Source organism: Lytechinus variegatus, chromosome 10, assembly GCF_018143015.1.
Source record: "Lytechinus variegatus isolate NC3 chromosome 10, Lvar_3.0, whole genome shotgun sequence".
Classification (NCBI taxonomy): domain Eukaryota; kingdom Metazoa; phylum Echinodermata; class Echinoidea; order Temnopleuroida; family Toxopneustidae; genus Lytechinus; species Lytechinus variegatus.
This window is the reverse complement of record NC_054749.1, coordinates 22,794,223-22,806,247: the sequence shown is the minus strand read 5'-3', so window position 1 is coordinate 22,806,247 and position 12,025 is coordinate 22,794,223. Positions and strand designations below refer to the sequence as shown.

General features: G+C 40.2%; 1 protein-coding gene across 3 annotated transcripts in view; it reads left to right on the top strand.

Annotated features, from left to right (window-relative positions):
• The window catches only part of LOC121422320 (hornerin-like), a 46,341-nt gene that overhangs the window by 17,956 nt on the left and 16,360 nt on the right, over positions 1-12,025 (top strand). Inside the window, exons 10-17 of one of the 3 annotated variants that reach the window (XM_041617285.1) lie at positions 54-185; positions 1,574-1,663; positions 2,064-2,630; positions 3,565-5,226; positions 5,704-5,795; positions 6,565-6,691; positions 7,241-8,581; positions 11,468-11,538. In XM_041617285.1, the coding sequence (XP_041473219.1) occupies positions 54-185; positions 1,574-1,663; positions 2,064-2,630; positions 3,565-5,226; positions 5,704-5,795; positions 6,565-6,691; positions 7,241-8,581; positions 11,468-11,538 (4,082 nt within the window). Of the gene's footprint in view, positions 1-53; positions 186-1,573; positions 1,664-2,063; positions 2,631-3,564; positions 5,227-5,703; positions 5,796-6,564; positions 6,692-7,240; positions 8,672-11,467; positions 11,539-12,025 lie in introns of all 3 variants that reach the window. The other 2 variants (XM_041617284.1, XM_041617283.1) reach the window with 2 other exon arrangements.

The following is a 12,025-nucleotide window of genomic DNA, read 5'->3' as shown; positions in this document are numbered from 1 at the left end:
AGTATGATGGATTAAAAGCAAGGTTTGTTATCCTCCCTTTTTTTCTTGGGTAGATATTGATCAAGCCAAAGTAAGAGGAGAAAGGAAGGAAAATCACGAGCAGTATCACCGTCAGGAGTGTGGGGGCTCGCAGGTAGAGTCCACCAATCACCTTTCTGAAAGCGTCTTTAATCATAATTCATCAGGTGAGTACCGTTTTAAACTTGTTTGGAACCTGCAGGAATCCATCTGCCTCTTTTAAGTGTCTTTTAGACCCAGATTAACACACCCTCTCACACTTAGAATTTAATTATCAAATGGTTCTGCAAGTGTGATGCCATAATTCCTTTTAAAACATGCTTGGAGCCTGCCATCGCTTATTCTCTCTCTCTTTTCCATTTCCCTCCATGAGGTTTTTTCTCTATTTTTTCTTTTGCTCTAATAACATTCATGAAATCGGAAATGACCTCTGTTTCCAGTTATCTGGAATAGAAGCCTTTCAATTACATGGAGTTGTCAGGAAACAGGAATTCCTGTCTTATTGAAAATAAGGAGCTTTAACCTTTTCTTTCATTCTATCTTGTCTGATTGGTTATTCTTGTTAGTAATGGCCTTTTTGACAAGCTTCCATTTATCATTCATTTTCTAAATTTACAAAGTAAATAATGGAAAATATATGATTACAACATTCCCACCTTGGTTATTTCTAGACTAATATAAAAATAACATACCTTTGATTTGTGTACTTCTGTATTTTGCTATAATTTATGGAGAAAGAGCACATGTTTATTATTTTTTGCAACACAAACCCCTTCAAAGAGCTATATTTATATTGATTGAACTAAATCAGTTGAGTTCTTGTTTGTCTATCACTATAATTTGAGAATGCACTGAAGCTTAGCCAAGCCTAGATTGAATGTAAAGAAACTTAATAGTGCCTGCTGGGCTATTGTGTTTAATCCTTATAAAAGGATTAAACCTTAAATAGTGAAAGCTTAATAACCTACATCATCTGCCAGTTAAGTAATTTAATTTAGCAAATTATATCCTGGTGGGTGTTTCATAAAGCTGTTCGTAAGATACGGATGACTTTACGCACGACTGGTGATCCTTTCTTGTGCTATGTGATATCTCTATGTAATTGAGATATGACCTGAGAATATGTTCCAGTCGTGTGTAAAGTCGTTCGTAACTTTACGAACAGCTTTATGAAACACCACCCAGGTCAGTATTGCAGAGTAAATGGTAAAGATGGTTAAGGGTGAGGGATTTGTATAATGTACTCAAAAGTAAGAAGACTTCCTAACAAATATTGCATAATCAGTTTTACCCCCCCCCAACAAAAAATAAGAAAGAAGACGAGTTGCATTTGGTGATAGTAGGTTTTCACTCAACAATAGACTTGAATCTTGCCTGTTTAAATTTTCTGACACTGTACTAGTACTTGATGTCAAACTCGGTTCCTTAAATAAAAATAAAAGAATATAGACCATTAATAAGCAAGATTCTCTTTGGTAGAATTTTGTAGGAAGTGTTTACTAGTATAATGGTCATTTCTGAATATTTCATTTGAGTTTGCTTTCTTTGATTCCAGCAATAAATATGAGTCAGTGGAGTGAAAGCCAGAAGGGCGCCTGGCCCAATGGACCAGTCACCTCAAGCGGTTGGACTCCAATGGATCCAAGTAAGTCCTACATGTATCTCTAGCTTCAATATAAGAATGCCCTTCATTGGTTTTCTATTGGAAAAAACTTGCACAACACAATGGATATGAATTATGAGACAGAAAAGTAAGAGAAAGAGGAAGAGAAAGATGTACAGAGAGAGTGAGAGAGAAGAAAGAGTTCTATTTTTCTTCTCTTTACAGGCCATGGCCAATCTGCCATAAGCCAAGACGATGGAAAAAGCAACAGTTAATCTGGAAGTGGTGTGATGAGCTCCATCTGGGGATCTAGCAGCAGGAACAGCAGATCCACCCCTACATCCAGCAGCTGAGAGAGAGAGAGAGCGAGCGACATCAGTCAGTGAATGAGAAAGCAATATGATCATAATTTGGAATTGTTTTATTTTTCCTCTCTTTACAGGCCATGGCCAATCTGCTATGAGCCAAGACAATGGAAAAGGCAACAGTCAATCTGGAAGTGGCGTAATGAGCTCCATCTGGGGGTCTAGCAGCAGCAGTGGATCCACCCCTACATCCAGCGGCTGGGGTGGTATCCCATCTAGCACTTCCTCCTCCTCGCCGTTCCATCCCGGTCTCTTTCAGAACTCCACCAGCAACGGGCACAGTGGTGGTTCCTCAGTGTGGGGCACCCCTACAACCCCGCAGCCAGGCGGTAAGGGGTCCCTACCCTTCGGGGGCACCAACCCCATTTCAGCACCGTCTACTACCTCAGCAAGCAACCCATCTACGTCTCAGAGCTCAGGCTGGGACACCAGTGCCAATCAGAACGGGATGGAGCCCCAGCCGGCCTCCACTCCCACTAGTGCAGAGAGTAACCCGCCCGTGCCCACTTCACAGAGCAGTGGGAGTGCCCCGAGTAATGGGAACGGAAACAGCGGCAATGCAAATGAAGGAGGGTCTGCTAGCAATGGACAAGAGCCACAGCAACAAATTCCAACTTCATCCACTGTCACCAGCAATGCCCAAGGTATGCTTACTTTTTAGCAAATAGGTGGGATCAGGGTAAGGCTCAATTACAAGGTAATTGATCAATTATATGATTGATTACATTTTGTTTTTGAGTAATTGTAGTTGTAATGGTCAATTACTTTGCTAAACTCATGATTTGATTTCATGACCTGTTTCATGTCAACTGCTTCAGCATCAAAGAGTGTAATAGGCAGAATCCGTGCTCTTAACATAAATCTTCATCTTATCATTTTTTCTGTAATTTAAGTTGAAGTAGGTGGTGCTAGCTCATACACAATACAAATTTATTTCATTCATAACTCTTATCGAAAATAATTAAAATTGTAATAGTCAAAAGTAATTGGTAATTGTAATTGAACAAAATGTAATTTAATTGAAAAGAAAAAGTAATTTAGCCCAACCCTGCATGGGTTAAAGGTTATTTGAAGGAAGAATATAGATCAGTGGTGAAGAAAGAATTATCTTCTATATCTCTGTGCTAGTCCTATTTATGATGTCAATACTTTCCTTAATATAACTCGACAGCAGTCATCCTGATATTCCAAGTTAACAAATAGGAAATATTAGCTGAACAAGTTTCACATAAAATGTTGTTCAAATATGATTTTAGCTCAACATAGTTTGGTGGTGTATGGTCTTATGCCTGAGTCATCCATTTTTGTTACCATTGACTGCCCTGGTTTTTATGGCAGAGACTGGTGGGCACATAATCTTACAAAGGTTTTGCTTGAGGTATAATATTACCACTGCACTGTTCTGCTATCAAAATCTTAGACTAGAATTCATTAAAATCCCTGAATGGTCTATCACATGATCTCCAATGGTCACTGAGAGATATGTGATCACTCTGTATCATTCATTAGGGAATTTCAGGAAAAATGAAAATGATTAAGTAAAGAATATGATTTTTTTACGTTTCCATTTGTTTACAGGTTCTTCTTGGGGATCCAGTAATCCACCTGGTCCATCAACGCTTACAGGGACATCTGCTTGGGGTGCTCCTCAACAGTCCTCGGGTGGATGGGGTGCAGACCCTTCAGGACAATCAGGTGGTCAAGAAAACAAGCAATGGGGTGGTGGAAACAGCATGCCAGCCACCAGCACCAGAGGATGGGGTGGTAACAACCCAATGCAAAATCCAAATGAAGTTACTGGCACTGGAGGATGGGGTAAACCTCCTCCTTCTGAAGCGACAAGTGGATGGGGAGGTAGACCTTCAACTACTCCAACTAGTGGACCCCCTCCAGGACCACCTTCAGGATGGAACAAAGAGGGAAACAAAGAACAACCGGCTACTCCTGGATGGAACAATCCTCAATCAGGATGGGGCAACCAGCCTAATCAACCTCCTGGACCTGGAGGAATGAAAAAAGACCAACCAGATGGTGGACAGTCTGGTTGGGGCAAGCCACCAGGAAATGGCTCTTGGGCTCAGACAGCCAGCAAGGGAGCCCCTGATCACAGGGGAATGAATCCTGGAGAAACAACTCCTGTAGATCAGGCTTCGATTGCAGCACTGGTGAAGACACCGTGGGGAAAGAGACCAGTCAACCAGGAAATGAAATGGGACAGTAAGGCCCCTCAACAACCTAGTTCAAACCAGTCTGGGACATCAGGCTGGGGCTCTCAACCTGCATCAGACCGACAGTGGGAGAAGGCTGAACAGCCAAAACAGTCTGCTTGGGGTAAACCAAACCCTCCACAAACTCCAACAGAATCATCTTGGGGAAATCAGCCACCTTCCTCAGCACCACCCACAAGCTCTCAGACTTCTGGCTGGGGACCACCAAAAGAGAGAAATGATAACCAGGATCCAGGTTGGGGTCAACCACCTACAACAAGTGCATCATCTGGAATGCCTGGAGGACCAGGCCCACTTGGACCACCTGGGAGCCAAGCTATAGGACCTCCAGGTAGCCAAGCCATGGGACCTCCTGGTCAGCCTGGATCTCATGGACCACCTTCTACTCCTGGTTTTAGCACAGATAGATCGAGTCCTCCACAGAAAGATGCCATGGAGACAGGAAGCAATGCATCAAGCAATACTCCACAGCCACCAGCTGAAGACCCATCTCAGATGCTCCCTGGACCACCCCCTAAGAAGATAGTGGCAACTGGTTGGGGAGATGTTAGTATGGTCACTCGCCCAGGCATGCAAGCCGTTGACAATGGAACCAGTCATTGGGGTGACCCCAGCGACCACAACAGGCGCCTCACCCGCCGACAAGCTGGTGGGCACATGCCGCAGATGGGTGGCAACCCCCAGAACAGTACTATGCAAGGGCCACCCCCTTCGGGCCCACAAGGTGATACCGCTATGCCTCCCTCGTCCATGATGCCAAATGCTCCGCCATCGCAGTTTAAAGCTGACAACCAGTGGGACGACAAGAGTAAACCAAGTGGCTGGGGAGACTTCCCTAACCAACGATCCAATAATAACAACAGCAGTGGAAGCATGTGGAACCAACCAGGTGGTAGCAAATGGGATCAGTCTTCCACATCTTCATGGGGCCCGTCCAGCAGTACTACTGGCAGTACTCAGAGTAAGGATTCTATGCAACAAAACTGGCATGATGATAATAGTACTGGCTCCAGTAAGTATATTTTTCAATCATTTTTGACAGATATTAAGAATATACAACAGGAGCATGGATCTGTCTATTCTACAAAATGATAGATTTGTGTCATTCCTTCAGATTTATGTTATGGTATTTGTTGCTGTGTTTTTAAAATACTATCTAATGAATTAAGTCACTTCTTAACTATTGATTCTGTATGTGAAGATCTTGCACATTTTTTAATGAAGGAGGAATTTTAACTTTTCAGATTAAACATTTCGGTAAAATAGTTTTTACCATGGTATGGACAACCAATTTTGTATCTGTATATGTCATCTTATTGTGTTTCTGCCCTTCATTTGATATAGAATATATTATCATTTTTATTTCACAAGTAGTATCCACATTGACCAGCTGAAAATTACAAAGTTAAAAATATAAATGTCAGAATGTACATGCAAGTTTTTTTTTATGTCTAACCGAGAGAAAAACTCTTGTGTTTTCTTTCATCAGTTGGTCATTGGGGAGATGAAGAATGGGAGAATCGTTCCCAGAGCAGCGAATCGTCTATGTCAGGATGGAGAGGTGGACCTAAGAAGCCCAGGGTAAGTTAACTCACTGGCGTTAAAGCTAAATGATAGTAGTTGCAGTAAAACACTAATTTCGTGAGAAAGTCTGTAAAACCAAGGTTAAGTATGACTATATCATCGTGGATCTAGTTACATAAACTGAACTTTGTGAAATCATAAAATCTAAGCTGAAATACGATCACACTGAAGATCGCCAACACAGATAGGCACGGTGTATTATTATTGCTGGAATAAAGACCCAACGGAAGTGACCAAATCCGCGCTTATTTTGCTTATTTCTCAGCAATTACACAATTTCTTCCAGAATCCTTTGGCAAATATTTTTTATTCATACAAACAGACACTTGGGTGGTCATTATATTAGATTCTGTAAAGTCATTTTGAGATCGTTACCAGAAGTGGAATTTATCTTTAAAGCACAAGCTTTGTTTACTTCATCACAACAATGGCATATTATTTTGATGAAATTTTCTCACCCATTTTTGTGATGTTAAATATATTTTCTTTCTGTTCAAAAATGCATGCAATTAATTTAATAGGATACATTTGATTTAATTAATTTCTTTCAATCTTGTTATTCCAGTTAATCTGGACTGTGTAAAGCAATGTATCATTATGGGGATGTCACTTATCGAGTAAGTGTACAAATTCATGCCCTTTCAGATAAGCTGAAAGGCTAGAGTTATAATACCAAAATCTCACTGATTGATTCTAACTCGTTTCAAGTCCCTAACTTAACTAATTTTTCAATCAATTCTTTTTTTTTTAACATTGGTATATCTAGCCCCCAGGACAGCGTGAATCCAACCATTACATCAGCAAGCTCAAACGATTGATGGACTATGGATACCCCAAAGAAGTGGCTGAGGTTGCCCTGCGCAAACACAACTTTCATTTTGAAACGGCTTTGAGTAAGTGTTTTTTTACCACGGATTTAACATCCTAAGGTAGTTCTAAGACACATAAGTTTTCCAAAAGCCTGTGATATGAATTCACAAAATTATTATTAGTGTACATTGAAAATTTGGTTTGTTGGGAATATGAAAGATTTCTAATTCCACTGATGTTCTGTTGCGATTTTCATTTTTCTCTGCTTGATAGATCCGTCTATGCTGCTGATGAGTACCATGAGCAATATGGGTTTTTTGCAAGGTATTAGTTCGATCTGTATGCTGTATTATGTATTAATCAGTATTAAAATTGGGTTTCATGGAATAATAATGGATTTCGATTTAATAAAGTATGTCGCAGAAAGAGTTGCATTTCACTTCCCCCCCCCCAAAAAAAAAAGACAATATAATCAAATTCCATGTGTGCAATTCTGATACTTCAAAGTCAAGTTGCATATTTTGGGAGGTGTGTTCAATTGCAACTTTTTCTGTGATAAGCCCAATTTATTCGATTAAAAAAATATATATCACATGCCTGGGCATTTCTTCTATTTTATTTTCTTTCAACAGCTGAGCTTCGCCAGATTTCAGACATGATGGATCAAAACAAGATGCCATCTGGGGATGTAGATGATCCAGTACGACAGATGTCCCGAACCATGAGCAACATGGGTATCGGTGACAATCCACTGACCTCTGGCAGTGACTTGACCAATGCAAACATGCTGCTCAACAACAGCCTGCCTGGAACTCTTCCCCTTGGAGGAAAGCCAAGCAACATGATGGGCACACCAGGATTCATGCCAACTGGTAGCGTTGGCCAAAGGTTCAGCGGTCAACAACAGGTAATGGGTCAGCAGCCTGGCAGTCTCAACCAACCCCCAAGAGGACCTTTCAACCAGCAACAGCAAATGATGCAACAACAGCAACACCAACAGCTGTTCCAAGTCCTGCTCCAGCTTGCTGTACAGAGTGGCATTGTCAACCAGAGCCTTCTGCAGCAGCAGGTGACTCCAACACAGATCATGAGCATTGTTCAACGCTATCCTCAGCTTTTGGCCCAAGCCCAAGCTCAACAGGGTAACCTTGCTCAAGTTGGTGGGGGAAACAGTGTGGGCAAAGGCATGGGCTCTTCTGCACCCAACCGTTCTCAGCAGGAGTTGATGGCACGCTTTGTTCAGCAGCAGCTGCTTCAAGGTCAGCGACCTCCAGTGTCTCGTCAACCGTTCCCACAACGCCCCAAAATGCGAAGTGATTCTGAGATGTACTCCAACACCAACACTTCATCAGACCTGCTAGGAAACATCAGCAACATGAATCCTGATATTGGTATGCGTGAGCCACTACAGCAGTCTCGCCTTCAGCATTTGTTTGGCAAGCCTGGAGCGAAGAATTTCCCCCGAACGAACCGGTCAGAGTCGGTCACTGGTCTCCCTGACAACAATCGCAGAGGTTCTAACTGGTCTCGCAGCAACTCACCAACCCCATCCGACAGTATTCCTAACAGCGCTGATTCTGCCTTCTCTGATGGCTGGAACTTCCCCCAGCCGGAAAACCTTAGCTCCATCACTGATGATGTTCCAGAGTTCATCCCAGGTGTACCATGGAATCCTCAGCCTAGCCTTGATGTCTCCAATGACCCATCAGCCACTCCAGGAATGTATGCCCCTACTAAGTCTTCTGGACGTGACAAGGATGACATTTCTGGTATCCTGACCCGTCCCATGAAACCCCAGGCATCATGGTCATCCAATCAGCCAGGAGGAGGACGCAAGACAAGTTGGAATTATGAGGGCGGAAGCGGACAAGGCTTCTCAGGAACTGGTGGAAATGCAGGTTCTCGCTCGAACCAGCTGTGGAACAGTGCTCCAGGAAACCAGCAACGTGCCACCAGACCACCTCCAGGACTGGGTGAGCATCCTCACAGTAATTCCTGGAGAGGAAGTTGGGATGCTCCCTCTGGTAAGAACCCACTAATGCAGGGGCATGCAGTAATGCACAGTGAGTACAGTACCTACCAAATCATAACCTATCCACGTTCACCTCATTTTGATTATTCAAGCTTCTTGTCAACCATTCTAAATTTTTGTATCAAGTTTTTAATTTCAATTTTTTTTGCCAAATTATATCTTTTATCATTTTATTTTTTCTTGTTTTAAGAGGTATATCAAATTTGCATGTAGGCCCTATCCCTTTTTGGTATATTCTTCTTTTCCCCAACCATATACCGTGAAGTATATATACCTCTGTAAACCTACTTTTCAGTTATGCTAACTCATTTCCATCAGTTTACGTTTCCTCAATCACCAACTAAAATTCAGTTATTATTGGCCAAACCTGTACTCATTCAAACTGTGCTTCCATCTTTTATAATTTTGCAATCATCAGCGACTAACATGCCCCCACTGTGTGGGTTATTGCTTCACTTGGGAACATCTTATTCATTTATTTTATGTTATGTTTGCATATACATCGTCGGTGGTCATCCGAACTGTCGTATCACACATACGACGGTGCAAACCCATCTCAGAGAAAGTCAACTTAAATGTTTACTTTAATTTCACACTGAGTTCCCCAGCCTTACAACATATTCATTACTAAAAAAAATATGTGGTTGGAAAGACCCAAGACAATTGCTTGACATTGGTATCCTCATTTTGACACAAAACCAAGGATCAGAGAAAAATAACGCAAAAGAGCTCCACGCTTGTTATTTCAGTATGAGCAGTTTAGATTTCCCCTGTACAAAAACACCGGGGGATACAACAACCCTGACCGTGATTTCAATGCGCGCGGTTAGTCAAAACGTTGTTTCGCTTTTCAAGTGCAAAGTTAATGCAGTGTCGATGGCCGCATACGATGGTTTGGCTGAACTTCGTATTGCTCTGCTACAGTACACGTTTCCAATGGATTTGTGCATTTTATAAAAAAATTATGTCATCGCCATGAAAATCCCCTCGTACCTCAGAAACTAAAATAAATTGCTGCCTAGAAATTTAGTTATAAATAGAATAGGACTTGTATTTTCATTTTCTGCAAAAATCTCAAAATCCTTTTTTTCGAAAACTAAAATCGACTGATTCGACGGTTCGGATGAATGCCGACAACATGGAAGGTAGTCTTCGGAAAAGGCTTTACTTGAGTTTGCTCTAATTGTGTTTTCTTCCTTTTATTTGGCAAATTTTTGTTTGTTTGATTGGAACAATCGAATACACTTGTTGAGAAGAAAACAACCCAGGGAATTTTTGCTCTCTATTTCAGAGCATGCAGAAATATAAAACCATCTAATATCACATAAATAATTGTTGCTCGCATCCCTCTTGCATAGATGATGGAGTATGAATTTGCCTTTTCTGAAGGTTTCCTTTTATAACCTCTAATTATGATGTTTACATATGTGTAGGTTTTTTTTGTTCTGTCTGGTTGTCACTACTTTCACATAGAGAAATCGAGAATTACATCATACATGTACCTTGAGGTAAATATACGTGTTATATACGGGTATATATATATATGACGGGAATTCAATCTATAATGCTCTCTTGCCAAACATGAGTGATAAAGGCAACACTTTTTGGGAACTCCACATTTTGTACATTTCAAGACTAATCTGTGTAAAGGATAGTGGTAAATGTGACCCGTTCATTTGTACTGGGGTTAGTTTTGGTGGCCTCCTTCTTGCAAGTTTTACTTCTTGAAGACCATGAGGCAACAAATTAACAATGTTCTCACGGGATAAGAAGAATATGTTACAGCAATCTAAGAAATAAAGGAAAGCATTTTATGAATCAAAGAAATATTTAAAACTTGTTAGCAAAAACAACCCATTATAAATATCAGCCACTACTAGAAATTCGAAATATTTTTCTTCATCATTTTTCTCCTTCGCAATCCAAATATCTTTTCTCTCGTCCATCCTTTTATTGGTCTTAAATTGTGTTCTTGCGCTTTCAAAATACTTTTTTTTCCAGCTCCAGGCCATTTATTTGCTGTCAGCATGCTTGGCAATTCAATACTACACTCCATTTTTTTATTTTAAACTTGCCACACAAATTGAGTGGCTTTATCATGCCTTTTCTAATTTTATTTTTGTGAAATTGTTATTTTAGAGCTTGATTATTGTTCGATCATTACCACATGGATCTTCCCTACTTGAACTAGGACAGTTAAGATGGTATTACAAGCAAATACTTTGGGAGTGTAAAATGTGATTTAGTTTTGAATACAAACCAGGTACATATTCAGGACACTACTTTCAAAAGAATAAATTCAGCCAGTGTGATTGAGGGGCAGACATTACATCTAAATATGTGAAAATGATGTACATGTATTCTTCTTCATGTATAGAAAAAATGAATACCTTTGGTTTACCAAGTGCTAGAGATGTAATTTGTTTCTCACTTGAAAGCATAATATAACACTATTATGATAAAGGATCACAGTATAACAGGATTTAAAGTACTGATTTCCGCTTCACCCAAATTGTCGGCTAAATGGTTTCATCAGTTTCCTAAAAAAAAATCCTAATTCTTTTATAAAATGAAAAGAATTTGTTGGCTCACAAAGATTATGTTAATCTTTCACACAACTTTTGTTTATCTTTGGATTTTATGTATCAAGGCATAGTTATAGAATCAAGTCAAACAGTTCTTTTAAGGGACCTCCTTATAGCTCTGGGACAATGAGAAAATGGTCATTGATGTGTCACACTGAATGGACATTATTGATATTATTGTTAAATCTTTATACATTTTGAGCTCTGAGGTTTCATCACCTTTTACCCTTGTGTCATCATAGGATCATCCTGGTCTTCTGGAAATGGAATTTCTGGTGCAAACTCCATTCTCATCTCCGGCGTCACATCTGATGTAAGTTTCTGATTGAAGAGATGTTTGAGAATGTTTTGGGGGCTGAACAAACGGGAAGGGGTTGGGGGCTGATGGTATGTTATTTGACAGCGAAATAAATGTACTCATTAAAGAATTTAGGAAGTTTCAGTTATACATGAAGTAATCTTTGTTGAATTGAATTATGCTTTGACAGACTTGGATTTAAGGATAGGCATAGATGTATCAAATCTTCGCACAATTGGATCACAGTATTAAAAAAGGTGGTCAGAGTGAACTTTCAATCTACTTGATACGCCAAGCTTCTAAATCTACCCTACCATTATAACTCCCTTTTTATCTTCATCTTATTGAATAATATCAATACCATGATTACTGTTTCAAACTTGAAGCTTTTTTGTTGGCAAGGTATTTGAAAAGGTGTTAATTGATTGAGAATTTAATTTGAAATACTATTTAAATAGTTCATCAAGTGAACGTACTGTCACTTTGTTGTTGTTGAATGTTT